This window comes from Salvelinus sp. IW2-2015, linkage group LG17 (assembly GCF_002910315.2).
Source record: "Salvelinus sp. IW2-2015 linkage group LG17, ASM291031v2, whole genome shotgun sequence".
Lineage (NCBI taxonomy): Eukaryota > Metazoa > Chordata > Actinopteri > Salmoniformes > Salmonidae > Salvelinus > Salvelinus sp. IW2-2015.
Genome location: NC_036857.1, coordinates 37,983,400 through 38,002,802, shown reverse-complemented (window position 1 = coordinate 38,002,802; position 19,403 = coordinate 37,983,400). Strand labels below are relative to the sequence as shown.

Here is a 19,403-nt window from a genome sequence, read left to right as displayed (position 1 = left end):
GCTGTGGTTAATTTAAATGTACATTTCAGGCCAGCTCAGCTCACCTTGCCCGCCCGCTACCCCCAGACACGTCACACTGGTGTGAGCATTACAACTGCTGGGTAATGGGACACAAAGTGGGGGATAGGGTGACACATCCAATCCCACAGAGCGCAGCTCCGCAGCCCCACTTGGCATTGGGTTGCAGATTAAAATGTGTCCAGCGGGGGCCTGGTAGCACGGGGGCTCACAGTGAGGGCTTGGATGGACAGATTGTTTCCTCTTCCGGCCTGAAGTGAAGACTATTGATGAACAGTGAGTGAGGATGTGCCTGGGTACAAATCAATAGTGTAAAGTTTATTCCTGTCCTTGTCTGCTTTCCTTCGCCTACAGCACCAGTCAAAAGTTTGGACACACCTAATCCTTAAAGGTTTCTCCTTTTATTTTTTACTATTTTCTACATTGTGTAATAATAGTGAAGACATCAGAACTATGAAATAACACATATGGAATCTTGTAGTAACCAAAAAAAAGTGCTAAACATATCAAAATATATTTTATATTTGAGATTCTTCAAAGTAGCCACCCTTTGCCTTGATGACAGCTTTGCACACTCTTGGCATTCTCTCACTGAAGTTGCGTAGGAAACGCCTGTAAAAATGGGCAAACCTGAGGAACTGCTGGACCTGCTTGAGTTTTATTATAATTCATTTATTTCACCTTTATTTAACCAGGTAAGCTAGTTGAGAACAAGTTCTCATTTACATCTGTGACCTGGCCAAGATAAAGCAAAGCGACAAAAATAACACTGAGTTATACATGGAATAAACAAGCGYACAGTCAATAACACAATAKAAAAAAAATAAAGTCTATATACAGTGTGTGCAAATGGCATGAGGAGGTAAGGCAATAAATAGGCCATAGTAGCAAAGTAACTGCAATTTAGCAGATTACCACTGGAGTGATAGATGAGCAGATGATGATGTGCAAATAGTGATACTGGTGTGCAAAAGAGCATAAAAGTWAATAAAAACAATATGGGGATGAGGTAGGTAGATTGGGTGGGCTATTTACAGATGGACTATCTACAGCTGCAGCGATCGGTTAGCTGCTCAGATAGYTGATGTTTAAAGTTAGTGAGGGAAATGTAAGTCTCCAACTTCAGCAACACTGAACTCTGTCTGCGAAGTAGTTGGTGAACCAGGCGAGGCAGTCACTTGAGAAACCAAGGCTATTGAGTCTGGTAGAGATAGAGATAATGTGACCCAGGAAGGAAACTTGGAACTCACACTTCTCTATCTTGACATATAGTTGGCTCTGCAGGAGGCGTCTCRGGACTTGGCGGACATGCAGTATGTGTTCCGGAAGGATTTTGGAGAAGTCCAGGATGTCATCGAGGTAAACAAAGACGAACAGATTCAACACATCCCTAAGAGTGTTATTGAGCAATACTTAAAAGACTGCCRGTGAGTTCGATAATCCGAAGGGCATGAGTAAATACTCATAGTAACCACTGGTGGTGTTAAAGCCAGTTTTCCACTCATCTCCCTCCCTGATTCTCACCAGATTGTAAGCATTGCGGAGGTCCAGTTTGGTGAAGAATTTGGCTCCTTGAGCCAACTCCAAGGCGGCGGACATCAGGGGTAGGGGGTAACGATTCTTGATCGTAATCCAGTTCAGCCCTCTGTAATCGATGCAAGGATGCAGGCCTCCACCCTTCTTACCCACGAAGAAGCMAGCACCAGCTGGGTAATGTAGAGGGGTGAATGAAAGCTGCCTCCAGCGACTCCCGGGTGCATTTGTCCATGACTGCTGCTTCAGTGGTCGAGAGGGAGTACAGACGGTCTCGGGGAGGTGTGGAGCCGGGTAGGAGTTATATGGCACAGTCGTATGGACGATGGTGGGGAAGGGTGGTGGCTTGCCTCTTACTGAAGGCYTCCCTGAGGTCTAAGTATTTGGGAGGGATAGCGGAGAAGTCTTGGTCTTCAATGGATGCAGGAGAACACGGCAAGGCTCTTGGTGGGGATCTTAGACATTTAGTCTGGCAGTCCTTGCCCCAGTCTAGTAGGTGTCCTGTGGACCAGGAGAATAGTGGGTTATGTAGCGCTAGCCAGGGGTACCCTAGAATGAGGGGGTTCTCAGGAGCAGTGATCAAAAGAAAACTCAAACTCTGAGTGGTTCACACCGAGCTGCAGTAGAATTGGCTTGGTCTGATATTCCACCTGACCAGAGCCAATGGGCCATCCGTCGAGGGCTCGAATCTGTAGGGGATTTCTAATTCTCTGGCGAAGTCCTGATCAATGAAATKATCTGCAGCCCCGGAGTCGACGAAGGCTTAAATCTGGTGCTGACGGTTGTACCAGTGGATGATTGCGGGTAGTGACAGACGGTGACAGGGTAGCCAGGGGGTAACTGCACAGYTCGTCAGGGTCTCCCCTTGTCCTGGCGAGCCCTGGCGTTTCCCATCWGCTCTGGGCATGTGGCACAGAGATGGCCAAGACCTCCGCAGTAGAGRCATCAGCCTTCGTTCATGCGCCTGTCACATACCTGTGGGCTCAGACGTGTGTGTCYCAGCTGCATGGGCTTCTCAATGCTAGGGTCGGGGGGTTCCTGGAGTGGTGTCAAAAAGGCACTGTCTCACGCTCTCTAGGAGGCGGTTGTCGATCCTGATTGCAAGCGTTATCAGGGACTCGAGGTCCTCTCCCTGTTCCCAAGAGGCCAGTTCATCCTTGATGGAGTAAGACAAACCCTGGTGGAAAGCGGTGACCAGGGCCTACGTATTCCACCCATTTTCGGTGGCGATGGTGCAGAACTCAATGGCGAAGTCAKCCTCTGGTCTGGCCCCTTGGCGGATGTTGAACAGTCGGCTGGMCGCTTCTCRTCCGTCGACTGGCTGGTYGAAGACTCGTCGCAGCTCGGCAATAAAGGCTAATATGGAGCTACGTGGTGGCTGCTGTGTGGAACCCCTTGCTTCCTCCTGGGTGGCCGTCATACCGCTCGGGGGCAGGGATCTTGGGTYCCCAGTGCAGGTTCCCTGGAGGAACTACGGCAACGGCTATAGCACTGGGYGAGGTTGGACTGTGGTTGGAGGGAGTCGGTAASTGCCCGGAGGGTCTCTGATATTTTGGAGAGTTGTTCTTGCTGCCGCTCCAGCAGTGCTCCTTGGTGGGTTTCAACATTCTTGATCTGGGCTATCTCTGCTGGGTCCATGTTTAGGCAGAAGCTTGCTGTGACGTGGTAWGGTTGGACCCAAATGCAGAGAAGAGACAGACGAGGAATCAGTCTTTAAGGATAAACATAATACTTTACTGAGAAACGGTAGTCGCAGAATCACAGTACACTTAAAACATTTTTTTTTTTAAGTCTCGACAACTCAATCAGGAAAACAATTCCAGCTTCTGCAAAGGACAACAGAAAACACACATTGGACACACCTGAGTGTCGTTAATGTCTCTAGGGCGGTCTCTGTCCTCCTCTGGTGACAGGTGGWACCATGACACTCTTTTCTCTTCCCATTTCCTTACTCTCTCTCTGTTCTATTGGTGGACAACAGCTCCCCCTGTCCCCGAGGAGTATGTGTAAAATGAGGGCAGAGTAAAAAGACTTCCCCAGTTTTGATCAACATTTCCAAACCCCAACTGTGTGATCATCTAAGCCAAACACCGACACTTACAACTATACCAGTCATGTTGCTCACAGCAGGGTCAATTTCGCAACTAGATAGATAGCAATTCATTTTGATCAGTTTCAACAAGGCTTTCGCCAGGTTATGCCACAGTCTACTCAGATGAAGTTGCACATACAGCATACAGTATAAATGCATGAAAAATATGGGTCAGTTGAATGTTTTTGAGGGAAAGAGGAAGGAAGAGTGGGGATAAACCATCTGCTTCAGAACAGACCGATTCAAGGTCTACTAAAAGGATGACATTTGATCAGAATAGCGAAGCCCATGGGTAGTGCCTGCCATGTTGTCTCCCATTTCAAGAAGTCGATGCCATCGTTTTGCCCAATACACTCCACAGTAACCAATTCTTCTTGCTCAACTCCTCCATGCCTCCCCAGCAAACCGGGAATGTTCCCAGAACATTAGCTAAGATTCCCATGAAGTTTTAGTTAGGGTTTTATCTCACATTAGGATGATAACATCCTTCATTTAAAACACATTTTGGGGGTTTTAAATGAAATATCCTTGGAATATTCTCCTAACATTCACTAAAATGTTGTGCACAACATCTGTAACAACAATCACAGAACGTTCCCCAAAAGATCTCATTAGGTTTCCAGTTAATGTAATACGTAGGAGGTTGGTGGCACCTTAATTGGGGAGGACAGGCTCGTGGTAACGGCTGAAGTGGAATGGTATCAAATACACGAAACACGCGGTTCCCATGTGTATGATGCCATTCCATTCACTCCTTTCCAGACATTATTATGAGCTGTCCTCACCTCAGCTGCCTCCACTGGTGTAATAACACAATGTACCAGCACAATTGTCCTAGAAAAGCCATAATGACAAAGCAAAAACAGATTTTTAGAAATTTTAGTGACCATCGGGTGCTTGGTCACCTCCCTGACCAAGGGCCTTCTCACCAGATTGCTCAGTTTGCCCGGGAATCTTGGTGGTTCCAAACTTCTTTGCTTTAAGAATGATGGAGGCCATTGTTTTTTGGGGGGACCTTCAATGCTGCAGATATTTTTTGATACCCTTCCCCAGATCTGAGCCTTGACAAAATCCTGTCTCGTAGCTCTACAGACAATTCCTTCGACCTCATGGTTTGGTTTTTGCTCTGACATGCACTGTCAACTGTGGGACCTTATGTAGACAGGTGTGTGCCTTTCCAAATMATTTCCAATCAATTGAATTTACCGCAGGTGGACTCCAATCAAGTCGTAGAAACATCTCAAGGATGATCAATGGAAACAATGAATTTCGAGTCTCATAACAAAGGGTCTGAATACTTATGTAAATAAGGTATTTCTGTTTKTTATTTTTAATACATTTGCAAAAAAATACGAAAAACCTGTTTTTGGGGTATTGTGTTAAAAATTATTTAATCCATTTTAGAATAAGGCTGTAACGTAACAAAATCTGGAAAAATTCAAGGGGTCTGAATATTTTCCGAATGTGCTGTATAGACACACATGACATTATACACTGAGTATACCAACATTAGGAACGACTTCAGGATTTCCATTCTTTTCAGCCTATGCTCTGTGCCACTAGGGTGCTTATTTTGTCAGTATATAGCCATGGCAGTATGATCAATCAGGAATTACACGCTTTCTTTCTAGCCTACTTAGACATAAGTAACCCAGGGATATACTGGTAACTGAGTTGTTCATCATCAGTTCAACCATCCTCTTTACATGCTGCATACTTCTGGACCATGTCAAGTGCTTCAAAGTAGGAATTACTATGGGAGTGTTTTATTAAAAGTACATTTTTACACGTTACATTTTTTTACAGTAAGTCTAAATTCTGAATTTCTGACTGGACATCTGAACAAAATAAAGACATCCTGTCTTTTAGTAGTGTACTGCATCAGCCTCAATTTCTCAAGTTTTTTTTTTTCTCTCAAAATAATCCCACATGGTTAAAGAATATGTGAGAATGAACCTGCAGTCTTTGGAAATGCAAACAGATCATTAACCCTCTGCACCACCAGGGAATAACTGTGACCTCATGTTTTTCTAATATGCTCAATCAGGACACAGAACGCAATTTCGTAGTTATTAAAATGTTCCCGTCCTCTTCATATGCTGTGTACTTGTAACACTGTATTTTATGATTTTGCTCTTTGCTATTGCGCTTTTTTTGTTGTTTTCAATAAAAATTGGTCAATCACAGTAAGGTACTTAATTGTTACCCATAAATTATTTGTGGCTCTATTCAATCTGTAACGCTGAAGAGTTACAGACGGCGCAATAGAAATGTAAAGGTAATTTCCGGTTGAGGCGACATATGCAGCATCAACCATGAATGCAGTCTACGCAAACACGGGGACGTTGCCTTTAAATTTCAACCACGCTGTAACGCTGAATTCCTGCAATACGGATTAAATAAATCCCTTGATATTGAGATAGAAACAGATGCATTGGATCTTTAAATCAATAAAATATTATTGAATTGAACCTGAGCGGTTTTTTGTATATTTATTGTGTCCTCATTTTTCAGAATGGGTTCAAATTAAAGGTCAAATTGTTTTCTTATTTACTTTGAAGGTTCTGTGCCTGTATTTAAGAAGCATATGAATACACAGGAATRCAAGTTATTTAAAGGAAGCTCTATCCAACTAAAAATCACATTTCACAAGACTGTGATGAAGAAAGAAAATCCTCAAAWATAGTGTTACAAGTACACAGCAGATGAAGAGGATGGGAACAACAACCAATTTTGGTTTGCTGGATCTTATCTAACCAACATCAGAGTCAAAGGATATTACACCAAATTATGTCACATACAGTTGAAATCGGAAGTTTACACACACTCAAKTAGTATTTGGTAGCACTGCCTTTAAATTGTTTAACTTGGGTCAAACGTTACACACACCTTAGCCAAATACATTTAAACTCAGCTTTTATTTCAGCTTTCATCACATTCCCAGTGGGTCAGAAGTTTATATACACYCAATTAGTATTTGGTAGCACTGCCTTTAAATTGTTTAACTTGGGTCAAACGTTTCGGGCAGCCTTCCACAAGCTTCCCACAATAAGTTGGGTGCATTTTGGCCCATTCCTCCTGACAGAGCTGGTGTAACTTGAGTCCAGGTATGTAGGCCTCTTGCTCGTACACGCTTTTTCAGTTTGCCACAAATTCTCCATGGATTGAGGTCAGGGCTTTGTGATGGTCACTCCAATACTTGACTTGTGTTCCCTTAAGCCATTTTGCCACAATTTGAAGTATGCTTGGGGCCATTGTCCATTTGGAAGACCCAAGTTAAAGACCCAAGCTTTAACTCCTGACTGATGTTGAGATGTTGCTTCAATATCTCCACATAATTTTCCTCCCTCATGATGCCATCTATTTTGTGAAGTGCACCAGTCCTCCTGCAGCAAAGCACCCACAACATGATGCTGCCACCCTGTGCTTCATGTGGGATTGTCTTCCGCTCTGCAAACGCCTCCCCCTTTTTTCTCAAACATAACAATGGTCAGTATGGCCAAACAGTTCTATTTTTGTTTCATCAGACCAGAGGACATTTCTCCAAAAAGTACGATCTTTGTCCCATGTCAGTTGCAAATCGTAGTCTGGCTTTTATGGGGTTTTGGAGCAGTGGCTTCTTCTTGCTGAGCGCCTTTCATGTTATGTCGATATAGGACTTGTTTACCTGTGGATATAGACCTACCTCTCTCTGTACACATATTTCCTCCAGCATCTTCAYAAGGTCCTTTGCTGATGTTCTGSGATTAATTTGCACTTTTCGCRCCAAAGTACATTCATCTCTAGGAGACAGAACGCGTCTCCTTCCTGAGCGGTATGACKGCTGCGTGGTCCCATGGTGTTCATACTTGCGTACTATTGTTTGTACAGATGAACGTGGTACCTCTAGGAAATTGCTCCCAAGGATGAATCAGACTTGTGGAGGTCTACAATTTTTTCTGAGGTCTTGGCTGATTTCTTTTGATTTTCCCATGATGTCAAGCAAAGAGGCACTGAGTTTGAAGGTAGGCCTTGAAATACATCCACAGGTACATCTCCTATTGACTCAAATTATGTCAATTAGCCTATCAGAAGCTTCTAAAGCCATGACATCATTTTCTGGAATTTTCCAAGCTGTTTAAAGGCACAGTCAACTTAGTGYATGTAAACTTCTGACCCACTGAAATTGTGACACAGTGAATTATAAGTGAAATAATCTGTCTGTAATCAATTGTTGGAAAAATTACTTGTGTCATGCACAAAGTCGATGTCCTAATCGACTTGCCAAAACTATAGTTTGTTAAAAAGAAATTKGTGGAATAGTTGAAAAACTMGTTTTTATGACTCCAACCTAAGTGTATGTACTTCTGACTTCAACTGTACATCATTCCAATTGGGGTGTATGTTGTTGTATCTTCCAGCACAGAGCAGTAGCTCCCCTATCTACTCAGTCTTTACCGTAAGACTGCAGGAAAGCACATTCTAATTCTCACAGGATATGTCACAGAGATCAAAGTTTATGTGGCTGTAGGAATTGAAAATTCCTAAGTTAAAGAAAACCCGAATCCCAACATTTGAGTTTTGATTACAAGCTGGTTGGACCACTTTTTCACGTTACTGTTGCTATCAGGGAGCACATTGTATAGGCCTACTGGGAGACCAATGTTTCTATACCCAGACCCTATGTCCTGGGGGCCATCGTGTACATCAAGCTGCTTCACCCTGCATACACTCAAACAGGGGAGAAATGGCAACCTCTCCATGCTGCACACTTCCTGTAGAGTTGTATCCACCAAGATTACCCATTTACTGTAAGTACATCAAGTGTAACCAGTCCTTTGATGTGTGATGAGTGACCTTGCCTAAGAAACTAAAGATTCATGGTAGCTCCCGGAGCTAAAACCCTAGACAATAGCTTGGTGGGCTAACACAGTCTTGAATGGAATGGTATCAACCATTCTTCTGATTTCATTTATTCAAATCCAGCCAATGCTATGAGMTTGTCCTTCCCAATTAAGGTGCCGGGCCTCCTGTGCTACCAACCATGGCCAGATGTAACGATCCACAATGACTTATCAAGGGGTTAGTTTTAGTGACAAAGCATGAAGATTCATGCTTTTGTCACTTCTAGATTAGACTACTGCAATGCTCTATTTTCCGCCTACCCGGATAAAGCACTAAATAAACTTCAGTTGGTGCTAAACACGGCTGCTAGAATCTTGACACGAACCAAAGAATGTGATCATATTACTCCAGTGATAGCCTCTCTACACTGGMTTCCTGTAAAGGATAGGGCTGATATCAAGGTTTTACTGCTGTTCACCAAAGCATTACAAGCATTACATTACAATACTCCTACCTATCTCTCCAATTTGGTCCTGCCGTACATACCTACACGTACGCTACAGTCACAAGACGCAGGCCTCCTTATAGTCATTAGAATTTACAAGCAAACAGCTGATGACAGGGATTTCTCCTATAGAGTTACATTTTTATGGAATGGTCTGCCTATCCATGTGAGAGACGCAGACTCTGTCTAGACCTTTAAGTCTTTATTGAWGACTCATCTCTTCAGTAGGTCCTATGATTGAGTGTAGTCTAGCCCAGGGRCGTGAAGGTGAACGGAAAGGCACTGGAGCAACGAACCGCCCTTGCTGTCTCTGCCTGGCCGGTTCCCCTCTCTCCACCGGGAATCTCTGCCTTTGACCCTATTACTGGGGGCTGAGTCACTGGTTTACTGCTGGTCTTCCATCCCGTCCTTAGGAGGGGTGCGTCACTTGAGTGTGTTGAGTCACTGACGTGATCTTCCTGTCCAGGTTGGCGCCCCCCGCGGGTTCATGCAGCGGGGGAGATCTTCGTGGGCTATACTCGGCCTTGTCTCAGGGTAGTAAGTTGGTGGTTGAAGATATCCCTCTAGTGGTATGGAGGCTGTGCTTTGGCAAAGTGGGTGGGGTTATATCCTGCCTGGTTGGCCCTGTCCGGGGGTATCGCCTGCTGCTGCTCCAGTTTCAACTGTTCTGCCTGCGGCTATGGAACCCTGACCTRTTCACCGGATGTGCTACCTTGTCCCGGACCTGCTGTTTTCGACTCTCTCTCTCTATCGCACCTGCTGTCTCTAACTCTAACGGCTATGAAAAGCCAACTGACATTTACTCCTGAGGTGCTGACCTGTTGCACCCTCTACACACCACTGTGATTATTATAATAATTTGACCCTGCTGATCATCTATGAAAGTTTGAACATCTTGGCCATGTACCGTTGTAATCTCAACCTGGCACAGCCAGAAGAGGACTGGCCACCCCTCAGAGCCTGGTTCCTCTCTAGGTTTCTTCCTAGGTTCCTGCCTTTCTAAGGAGTTTTTCCTCACCACCGTACTTCTACATCTGCATTGCTTGCTGTTTGGGGTTTTAGGCTGGGTTTCTGCATAGCACTGTGACAGCGGCTAATGTAAAAAGGGCTTTATAAATACATTTGATTGATTGATGAAGAGAAACCGATCTGCTAAGGAGGAATGAATATACAAGACATGGTTGACAAGTGATGACAAAACACAAAAAATAATCTGTGTTTTGTCCCCTATGTTGAAAGGGTTATACATGGAACCCAAAAGGTTCTTCAAGGGGTTCCCATCTGAGGACAGCCAAAGATACATGTAGGTTCTAGATAGCACCTTTTTTTCTAAGAGTGTAGAAGGCAGGAACCTAGTAAGAAACCTCGAGAGGAACCAGACTCCGATGGGTGGTCAGTAAATACTCTTCAGGCTGTACCGGGTAGAGATTTAAGTACAGCTGAAGTCGGAAGTTACATACACGTAGGTTGGAGTCATTAAAACTMWTTTTTCAACCACTCCACAAATTTCTTGTTAACAAACTATAGTTTTGGCAAGTCGTTTAGGACATCTACTTTGTGCATGACAGATTATTTCACTTATAATTCACTTTTTCACAATTCTGGTGAGTCAGAAGTTTACATACACTAAGTTGACTGTGCCTTTAAACAGCTTGGAAAATTCCAGAAAATGATGTTTAGAAGCATCTGATATTTCATAAGGTAGGAAATATATTTTTATAGTGACAATTCCACACACGCATCTGATAACCACAGGGAAGTGCAATGTCCTACAGTATGTTGTCCATCTATGGAATATTGGTAAATTTTTTAATTTTGTATTTATGAAGTAAGAARCCTTAAACTTTTTTTAAAGTCAGTGGGGATCTTATGATGAAACTGTTTGACTATATATTACACAAAAGTACACCCATTCAGTTTAGTGGATTTGGCTATTTCAGCCACACCGTTGTTGACAGGTGCATAATATTGAGCATACAGCCATGCAATCTCCATAGACGAAAAATGGCAGTTGAATGGCCCGTACCGAAGAGCTGTGACTTTCAACGTGGCACCGTCATAGGATGCCACTTATCCAACAAATCAGTGTCAAATTGCTGCCCCAGTAAACTAAGTGCTGTTATTGTGAAGAGGAAACGTCTAGGAGCAACAACGGCTCAGCCGCGAAGTGGTAGGCCACACAAGCTCACAGAACGAGACAGCCGAGTGCTGACGTGTAAAAATTACTGTCCTCGGTTGCAACTGACTTTTTTTGTATTTGCCATGGTAAAGTATAAAGTAGGACAGGGGGTGTCTAGTAAAAGCACTAGTTCCTTAAAATCCTTGTGTATAGATGCTTAGTTGATCATATACAGAGTAATTTCAGGATTACTCAACAGTGAGTAAGCATCTTCTGCAATGTGGGATTATGGTTGCTGGGTTGTGTTCAATAGGCACCAAACAGACTGAAACAGGGAGGGATTAACTAAACTTGCCCAATAAGAAAMACTCGTTTTGATTTTCTGTTGTAAAATGTTATGCTACGATGTGCCCTAATGAATATGGCCCTGTCTCAAAACAGTGTTAATTTCGAGAACTACATATCAATGTCATGTGATCGTGACATTCACCAGCCATATTTTTTATGACAAAATTCAAAGCCAGTCAAGGCAGGGCGTCACTAAACAATGATACTGGTAACCTATTACTCGCTTACGAGTGCTGAAGGTCAATTAACTTATATTCAACTTTGTGTTTACGTGAAAATAATAGAAATCTGAAAAATATCAGCATAAATTAACATCCAAAAGTACTTACATTTTACATGATTCTTTATTATAAAAATACATTATGTACATTGTATCGATAGGATGCCAGGGGAGTAAAACACTGATATAGCAACCATAGAGATCAAAATGAAAGACAAACTACCTTCGAATGAATGATGGATGCAACCATGGTTTAATAACAGAACTATTTGGTCACCAACTCAGGAGTATGCTGAAACAGGCATTTCTATGCCAGGGTGATGAAACTAAGATAGCAGGGGCCAAGTTTAGAGGAGCAATAATGTAAGTGGAAGTTGGGTTCGGCCCTGAGTGACTGGTGGAATAGAATCCATGGAGAAGGCGGCGGTGGGATCCCGTGCAGTGGACACCACTAGGGGTCTATAAGGCTGAGATGGCCTTGGCTGCCACCCTCCTCCCCAGGGGCAGAGTCAAGTCTGTAATTCCCAAGACCACCTTGGGCTTGGCCAGCGCAGGAAGTTTCACCAGCTCTGAGACCTGGGGACAGAGACACACATCAACAGCTGTGGCATTCCACATTCTTCAACACCACTAAAACCCATCATGGCAGTAATCTAACTTGTATTCCGTAAACATCTCATGCTGGAGGTCACAATTACTATCAAAGTGGTTCATCACCAACAGCCATCACACGGATAACCCTAGCTTCCCTCTCACKACTCACCATGGTGAAAGGCATGAACTGCAGAATGCTTCCGCGGCTGCCCTGCTCCAGACACTCCACACACTCCTCCATGAAGCTCTGCACGAACTGGGTGTGTGGCCCTGCCGTCTTGGAGCCCAGGATGGATGAGATCAGCAGGAAGAGGTTGGCTTCAGAGGAAAAGAGCATGGCAGATGTAAGAGAGAGGTCAACTAGAGACAAGGGGACAGATTTATTAAGGTTTTTTTATTTTATTTTTTAAATTAAAACAGAAGTTAGAAATAAATCGTAAAATGATCATTACATAAAGGCACATTTAAAATTATGAAAATATCAAAAGCGGGGAAAACTATCAATTGCTTAGTAAGAGAACATGCCCTGGTAAGCCATACTGGTAAACCATGATGCCTGCGAGGTGCTAAAGGTTTAAGACAGGTGCGTGGTTCTAACCWAGGACGCGGTTGAGAGGGTCCCTCATGTTGACCGTGTGGAGCTGGGAGGCCGACAGGGAGGTGGACATGGACCGGTCACCTAACACAACCACAGGAGACAAGGTAAAGATCAAAGGTYATTATAGTGACAATCAATAGGAAAGGAGAAGGGGAAAAGGTCTTCAATMGCAAAGTCAAGAGAGTAGGGGGTTATAGGCAGCCAAGGTTAAAGACCCCATATGGAAGTTGTGTCAATGTATCAATACACGTCACTGCTCTGATAACTTCCTTATTCAAAGRCTATCTCCTTACGTCTCAAATCCATAACCTCCTGCTCTAAGTTGCCACTGGTCCACTTCCCTTAATGGATTTCAAAAGGAAAGGACGGGAGTCAGAAAAGGAGGGTGTAAAAGGACCGGTGTCAGAAATGAAAGGAAGGACTGGGGGAGGGGAAATGGGGATACCTAGTCAGTTGTACAACTGAATGCCTTCAACTGAAATGTGTCTTCAGCATTTAACYCTCTGAATCAGAGAGGTGCGGGGGCTGTATTAAATCGACATCCTCGTCTTCGGCGCCCGGGGAACAGTGGGTTAAYTGCCTTGTTCAGGRGCAGAACGACTGATTTTTACCTTGTCAGCTCGGGGATTCGATCCAGCAACCTTTTGGTTATGGCCCAATAATCTAAGCACTAGGCTACCTGCCRMCCTGGTGTAGGAGACAAAGGGTAAAAAGGACTGGTGAAATGGGTCTTTAAAAGGACACTCCTTCCTATTTCAGGGAAATGGCAGAGGAAAACAAATGTCTAAATAACTGTTCTCCATCCACTACTCTACATATTACATCCCACTTCAGTTAAAGTGTGTGTTTGCCCAAAATGTCCCTCTACACCCCCTTTTTGCAMATTGGTTTTCTACCAGATACTAATTAGTTTAATTACACTAGTGGTGTTTTTACTAATGCACCCATCACCCTAGTGACATGAATTGTTTCAATGTTACAAAAGCCTTGATGAACCATGAGCCATGCAAGCGTCAACTTGCTGACAAAGTGAGGACCCGAAGACAGTATTTCACACAAGTCTTACACTGCTTGGAAGGCTCAGGCGCAAGCTCATTTGCGTTTGCCTGTCATTTGGTTGAGAGAACTTGTCTACTTGCTGTTGACGGGGGTTCAAAACCTTACTCTGTCTTAACCTTCATAGAATCTGGGTGAAGGCATTCATCCCGAGGYAATTGGGATGTCACATGAAAAGATGGTATATTCACAACGTCACAGTAAAAAGCCACGTAAGAAATAAAGAGACTTTTGAAATTTGCGCTCTCCTGCAGTGAGCAGAATATAACAATAATACTATCAACTATTATCGTTATATGCAGGGCTGCATTCAGCAGGCACAACGTTGTGGAACATTTCAGACAGAAATATATTATGCTGGGAACAAACATGCCTCTGACAAGAATAAGGAACCATATCAGCTCTATTCATAACATTTTTACGTACAACGTTTGTCCACTGAACCTGCCGCTGACGTACTTTCTTCGACACCAGAAAACTGACCTGGACTAGAAAGGACCACCGGCTCGTCCTCGTTGGAGCTGAGCAGACGCATGAGCTTGGAGGGTTGCGTGTCGTCCAGGGGGAACAAGCTACTGTAGTCCTGGGGTTAACAAGAGGCATGTTAGACTACATTACCCATAGCACTGAGGAAACATGACAATATAGTTTGTGTGCGCATAAAGTGTGTTGTAACTTCATTAAATGTAACTTTAAATAAATTGCGATTTGATTTTTGGTCTGTGTTGTTACCTCGATATCCTCCCGTTGCCTCTTGCGTTGTCGAGCTGAGGCCTGGCCTTTGTGGTGAGTGGAGAAGGAACTGAGAGCACACCATACAGACAGCCTGGAGAACAAGAGGACAAGACTGTCAACAATGGAACACTGCCAAAACCAACAGTAAAGATGCAGAGATGAGGAATATATTTGTTAAAATAAGATTCAGGAAAAGATAACCAATGTATTCAGTAATTCATTACATATATACTGTACAGGGAAGATACATAACTAGGGCCTGCTTCACAGGCAAAGATTAAGCCTAGTCCTGGGGCCGTATCCACAAAGCATCTCAGAAAAGGTCCTAGGAATACTGTTAAAACCTGTTTTAAGACCATAACAAAAACTCCCAGCTCAGAGTAGGTTTTAATTGTCAAAAATGTGATTTGTGTTTTTTTATACAGTATTCCATACTGTGGAGGTTGGAATAATACTGTGAAAAGCAAGAATTGTGAAAAATCTGGATAATGCCCTTTTAGTGTAAAAGCGGTTTGAAAAGACCGCCTGAAATTTGCGACAGTTTTGGTGGGATTAAATGTACCTGTTTTGGTGACATCCCCAGGCAGTAAATTAAATAAGCCAATAAGAAAGAGAATTCCGACCTCTGCCAATAACAGCTAGTTCAGTTCCCTTGCTCACTCAGACCACTCCCATATAGTCATATCTAAATTCTTGCTTTGTTACTTTTCGACCATTTTAATTTAAAACAATCATAGTAAGGTACTTAAAAAAGGGAGTGTAGCACCCATTTCTCAATGCCAGAAACACATATAATAGTAACTTAGAGCACCGCAAGAAAAYATTCTCAAATTACAATCACTTGTTATATACCATAATGATGTTCTAAAAGTTGGGTTTGAGATTTTCCAACTTCGGAAACAAGCCAACACCCCGCCGACAGCATCACACAATGAATAAAACAACGTATTAAAAAGCACGATACATGTGAGAATGAGGCGTCTACTCGTCAAGCATCTCAAACAGCCAGAAGCACCAGCAGAGACCGAGCATTATCATGGGCTTCAGTGAGCATGGAAGTGAACCGGGTAAATGAAAGGGCTAGCTTGCCATCTCTATGCCAACTTTAGCTAGCTATAGCACATTTAGCTCATGTCTTCCATCTAAATAACACTGATTTTAAAAAACTCACCAAATGTAAACATGACTGCTAACTGTTGGTGGCTAATGGCTGATTCTGTCATACTATAGATAGGCGTGTACAATAGGAAAGAGTAGTTTTGGCCGCGATTGAGGTCACTAGGCAGGTTTCCCTGTAATTCAGCCATTCTGTGGCTCAGGAGAAGTTTTATACACAGCCCACCGAGTGTGGGCTCAACTGAAATGCCAGACTTCGGCCATGGATCCGATAACGGAGCGGGTGGCATTTCAGAGAAGCTTATGGTGAAAAATTGCAAGATTATGTTATAATACTTTAATTGCATCAAACGGTTGTTTTATGCAACAGAATAGAGGGTTCTTATAACTATTGTGTCTGTGTGTTCTATTGAGGATGGGCCTCTGGGAGATAACACTGACAGGAGATTTACAATGTCTTTTGGGTGATACAACCTAGAGATATCACATTCCAGAGCATGAGTTAATGTTTCTGTTCTATATGGTACCTGGGAGAGATGACCCCAGGGCCAGACCCTGGTCTGTACAATGAAAGATACCTGAATTATAGGTATCTGTCATACAAATCTTAACCTTGTGACCTGTTCTATACATCTGTTGTTCGTCATGTAGATTGAAAGGGGTGTATCTTGGCTATAAAATACCTGTACTTGTGTCTCGGGGCTCTCAACGAATCACCTGAGCGTGAGTCGTAGACCAGCCATCATTATCGTAGCGCACTCAATCGATTCACTTTATGTGTGTGTGTTGTATTGACCTGCTCCCTTATTAATAAGTGATTAAAGATTTAGTTTAAGTACAACTCTGACTTGTGTGATAAGTTTGTCTCTCATTTGATAGTAAAGAAATTAAGAACCACAAGCTCCATAGCCATGCTTTCTTTGGAGGGGTGCATTGTATATTTTGCTCAATGGGAAAGTTTATTTTGGGGTCATAGTTGCTTCTTGTTAAAGAAGCTACTAACGTTAGCTTGCTATAGTTAGCTATCCTCTTCCACCGTTTCGGAATTAATTTATGGCTATTGCTAGTTGGCGAAGTGAGCTTGATTTTGTTTGTGTACTGCCATATGTCAATAACATAGCTAAGTCTGTTACTGATACGAGCTATTAAATATGCTAAATCTAGCCAGCTAGATGGTGATAGCCGCAAGCTAAAACCGGGGAGAGAGGGAGGAGAGAATTGACTTTGTTTTATCTCCTGCTGGCTTGCTAATGTTCACTCAAGTACTTATTTCCACATGTAATTGATTTAATTTATATTCTAGAAAGATTATGTCAATGTGTTGTGAATATTTTAGAAAAATCCTGACAGACTTTTCCAGATCTTTTCCATACTAGAAAGTTTAAGAGGCACTTACAGTTTACCATGTACAGTAGGCTATACAGGCAATATATTCCTCGACTGTGAGTCGAGATACGATCTTGCGTTCAGGGCTTTCTGGCAGTCAGTTTCCCCCCCCCCTCATTCGGGAGCATAAATTGTACAATTACAAACCAACAAATACTTCAAGTTAGAACCCATGTACTGTATATTAGTTAATATACAGCACCAACAACATAAATATCTGTTAGGGTCCATTATCTGCTATGTTAACTTTTACCCAGAAATGATTTGATATGGAGATAAAAACAGCTGCATTGGACCTTTTTAAGCCACTGCTCAGACAAACTGAGCCAGGAGTAAAATCAATTCATAAAAGTTTCTCAGCTGGTAATCACAACAGGTACCACAAAGGAAAGACGGTGATGACGCTCATTGACATTGTTGCACATGGGGAATAACCAATCGAGATGAGGCATCGCCAGCTGTGAACTCTTACAGCATGCTTCAGACAACCACGGTGAATGTGACTGTACATTAAAATGTGGCAATGGTGAAACATTTGATAGAATTTCCCCCCTGTTGCCTAATATATTAGCATGCATAACCGTTTTCTAACCAATTCTGATGGTTGTTAAAAGCAGAATTTTTATAACATCACTGTTGTATCAACACACTCGTCATTCCCGTTTAACAACTAAATCRCTTTGGCACAGTAGGCGTCAAGTCACGAATGTTGCATAAAACGTTTGAAAGGTCTATCATTTTCATCTTACACAATCAACGTTAACATAGGCCCTAGATGCCTTCAATTGCTTAATTTATTGTCACGGCCAATTTAGGCATCTTTTTGAAAAACTAAGATGTAGGTTATTTATTAGCCTAGTGGTTATAAGTCTATATAGGCACCTCGTGWAATTATTGTCAAAAGCGCTGAATGTAGGTCTAGATTTATTTTTATTTAACCTTTATCTCGGCAAGTCAGATAAGAACAAATTCTTATTTACAATGACGGCCAAATCTGGACGATGCTGGGCYAATTATGCGCCGCCCTATGGGACTCCCAATCACGGCCGGATGCGATACTGCCTGGAATCGAATCAGGGACAGTAGTGACGCCTCTTGCACTGAGATGCAGTGCCTTAGACCGCTGCGCCACTCGGGAGACCCAATTTATGGATTGATCATATAGAAATATCAATAGTCATTCAACAACTCCAAAGCAAATTGCGTGTGGCACAGGAACCACTTAAATCACTGCCCTTTATCATTAACAAGTTACCTGGTGGTAACACTTAAGTGGTTAGGACAGCTCATGAGGTCTAAAAAGCATGCTCAATGGGGAATCTCAATTGAAAGTGATTTTTTGTCCAGGACTAGGCTTAAAATCAGTGTTCTGGAAACTGGCCCCTTCAGTCACCTATTTAGCCAGGTAGCTAGCAATATACAGTCCCTATGACTTAGCTAGCTAGCACATGGCACAGACATCACATAGTCACTGAGAACCAGAGAGACTACACTAGGAGGACTGTCTTACTTGGCCAAGGCCTTGCCGGGCGGGTCTGCCAGGCTGTGCCAGTGGGCTGAGTCTGTGAGCAGGTTGGGCAGGATGTGCCCCAGCAGGGTGAGAGTGATCTGCTGGGTGTCCAGGCAGAAGATGCTGTAGAGCAGTTCCACCACCCGGTTGGCCCACTCCTGGCGAGTCTCCTTCAGCAGCTCCTGAGTTACACACAGAAATTAGGAATGGATTGCTACACACCCTATACCCTCCATACTCAACTGGATCTGGACTCGGTCGGGCTTCGACCCCTGGTATCATATAAACACACATAAGACATGGAAGAATGTACATAGTTGCAGGAAATTAGCTTTAAAAAAAACAGCAAAACAAATCTCTGCCCCATGTGAAATGTGTAGAATTGTGGGAAATTAACTTTAAAACAGCAAAATTCTCTCCGCCAACAAGAGGGGTGTGAACAGTTTGGGGTCACATGGGTTGCGAGGTGGGGGTTTGTTATTACGCCGATAAATTACATTATCCATCCGGACCTTTCCCACCTAGGAAATGCCTGTTACCGGACCTTCTCAAATAGTAGTTGAGTATCCCTGCCCTATACAGTTAGAGTAAATGCTCACATACACACAACTTGAATATTCAAATCACTATTGAGTAGTCAGATTTGGGGGGGAAAGTGCCGTTTTTTTTAATGTAAAGGTTTGGTCTAAATTGAAAAACAGCCATGTGACTTTTGTTACATGCAAGGATATACCATCACATTACAGTTT

The 19,403-nt window shown here is 43.0% G+C and overlaps 1 protein-coding gene across 4 annotated transcripts in view; it reads right to left on the bottom strand.

The window, feature by feature from the left end:
* Positions 1-11,764: 11,764 nt before the first annotated feature.
* LOC111976733 (mediator of RNA polymerase II transcription subunit 24) overlaps positions 11,765-19,403 on the bottom strand; it is a 35,479-nt gene continuing 27,840 nt past the window's right edge. For all 4 annotated transcript variants that reach the window (XM_070448129.1, XM_070448130.1, XM_070448131.1 and 1 more), the window contains exons 21-26: positions 18,655-18,836; positions 14,640-14,733; positions 14,391-14,490; positions 12,852-12,932; positions 12,423-12,571; positions 11,765-12,235 (exon numbers count right to left, since the gene is read on the bottom strand). In XM_070448129.1, the coding sequence (XP_070304230.1) occupies positions 12,119-12,235; positions 12,423-12,571; positions 12,852-12,932; positions 14,391-14,490; positions 14,640-14,733; positions 18,655-18,836 (723 nt within the window). In that variant the 3' untranslated portion in view covers positions 11,765-12,118. The remainder of the gene's footprint in view (positions 12,236-12,422; positions 12,572-12,851; positions 12,933-14,390; positions 14,491-14,639; positions 14,734-18,654; positions 18,837-19,403) is intronic.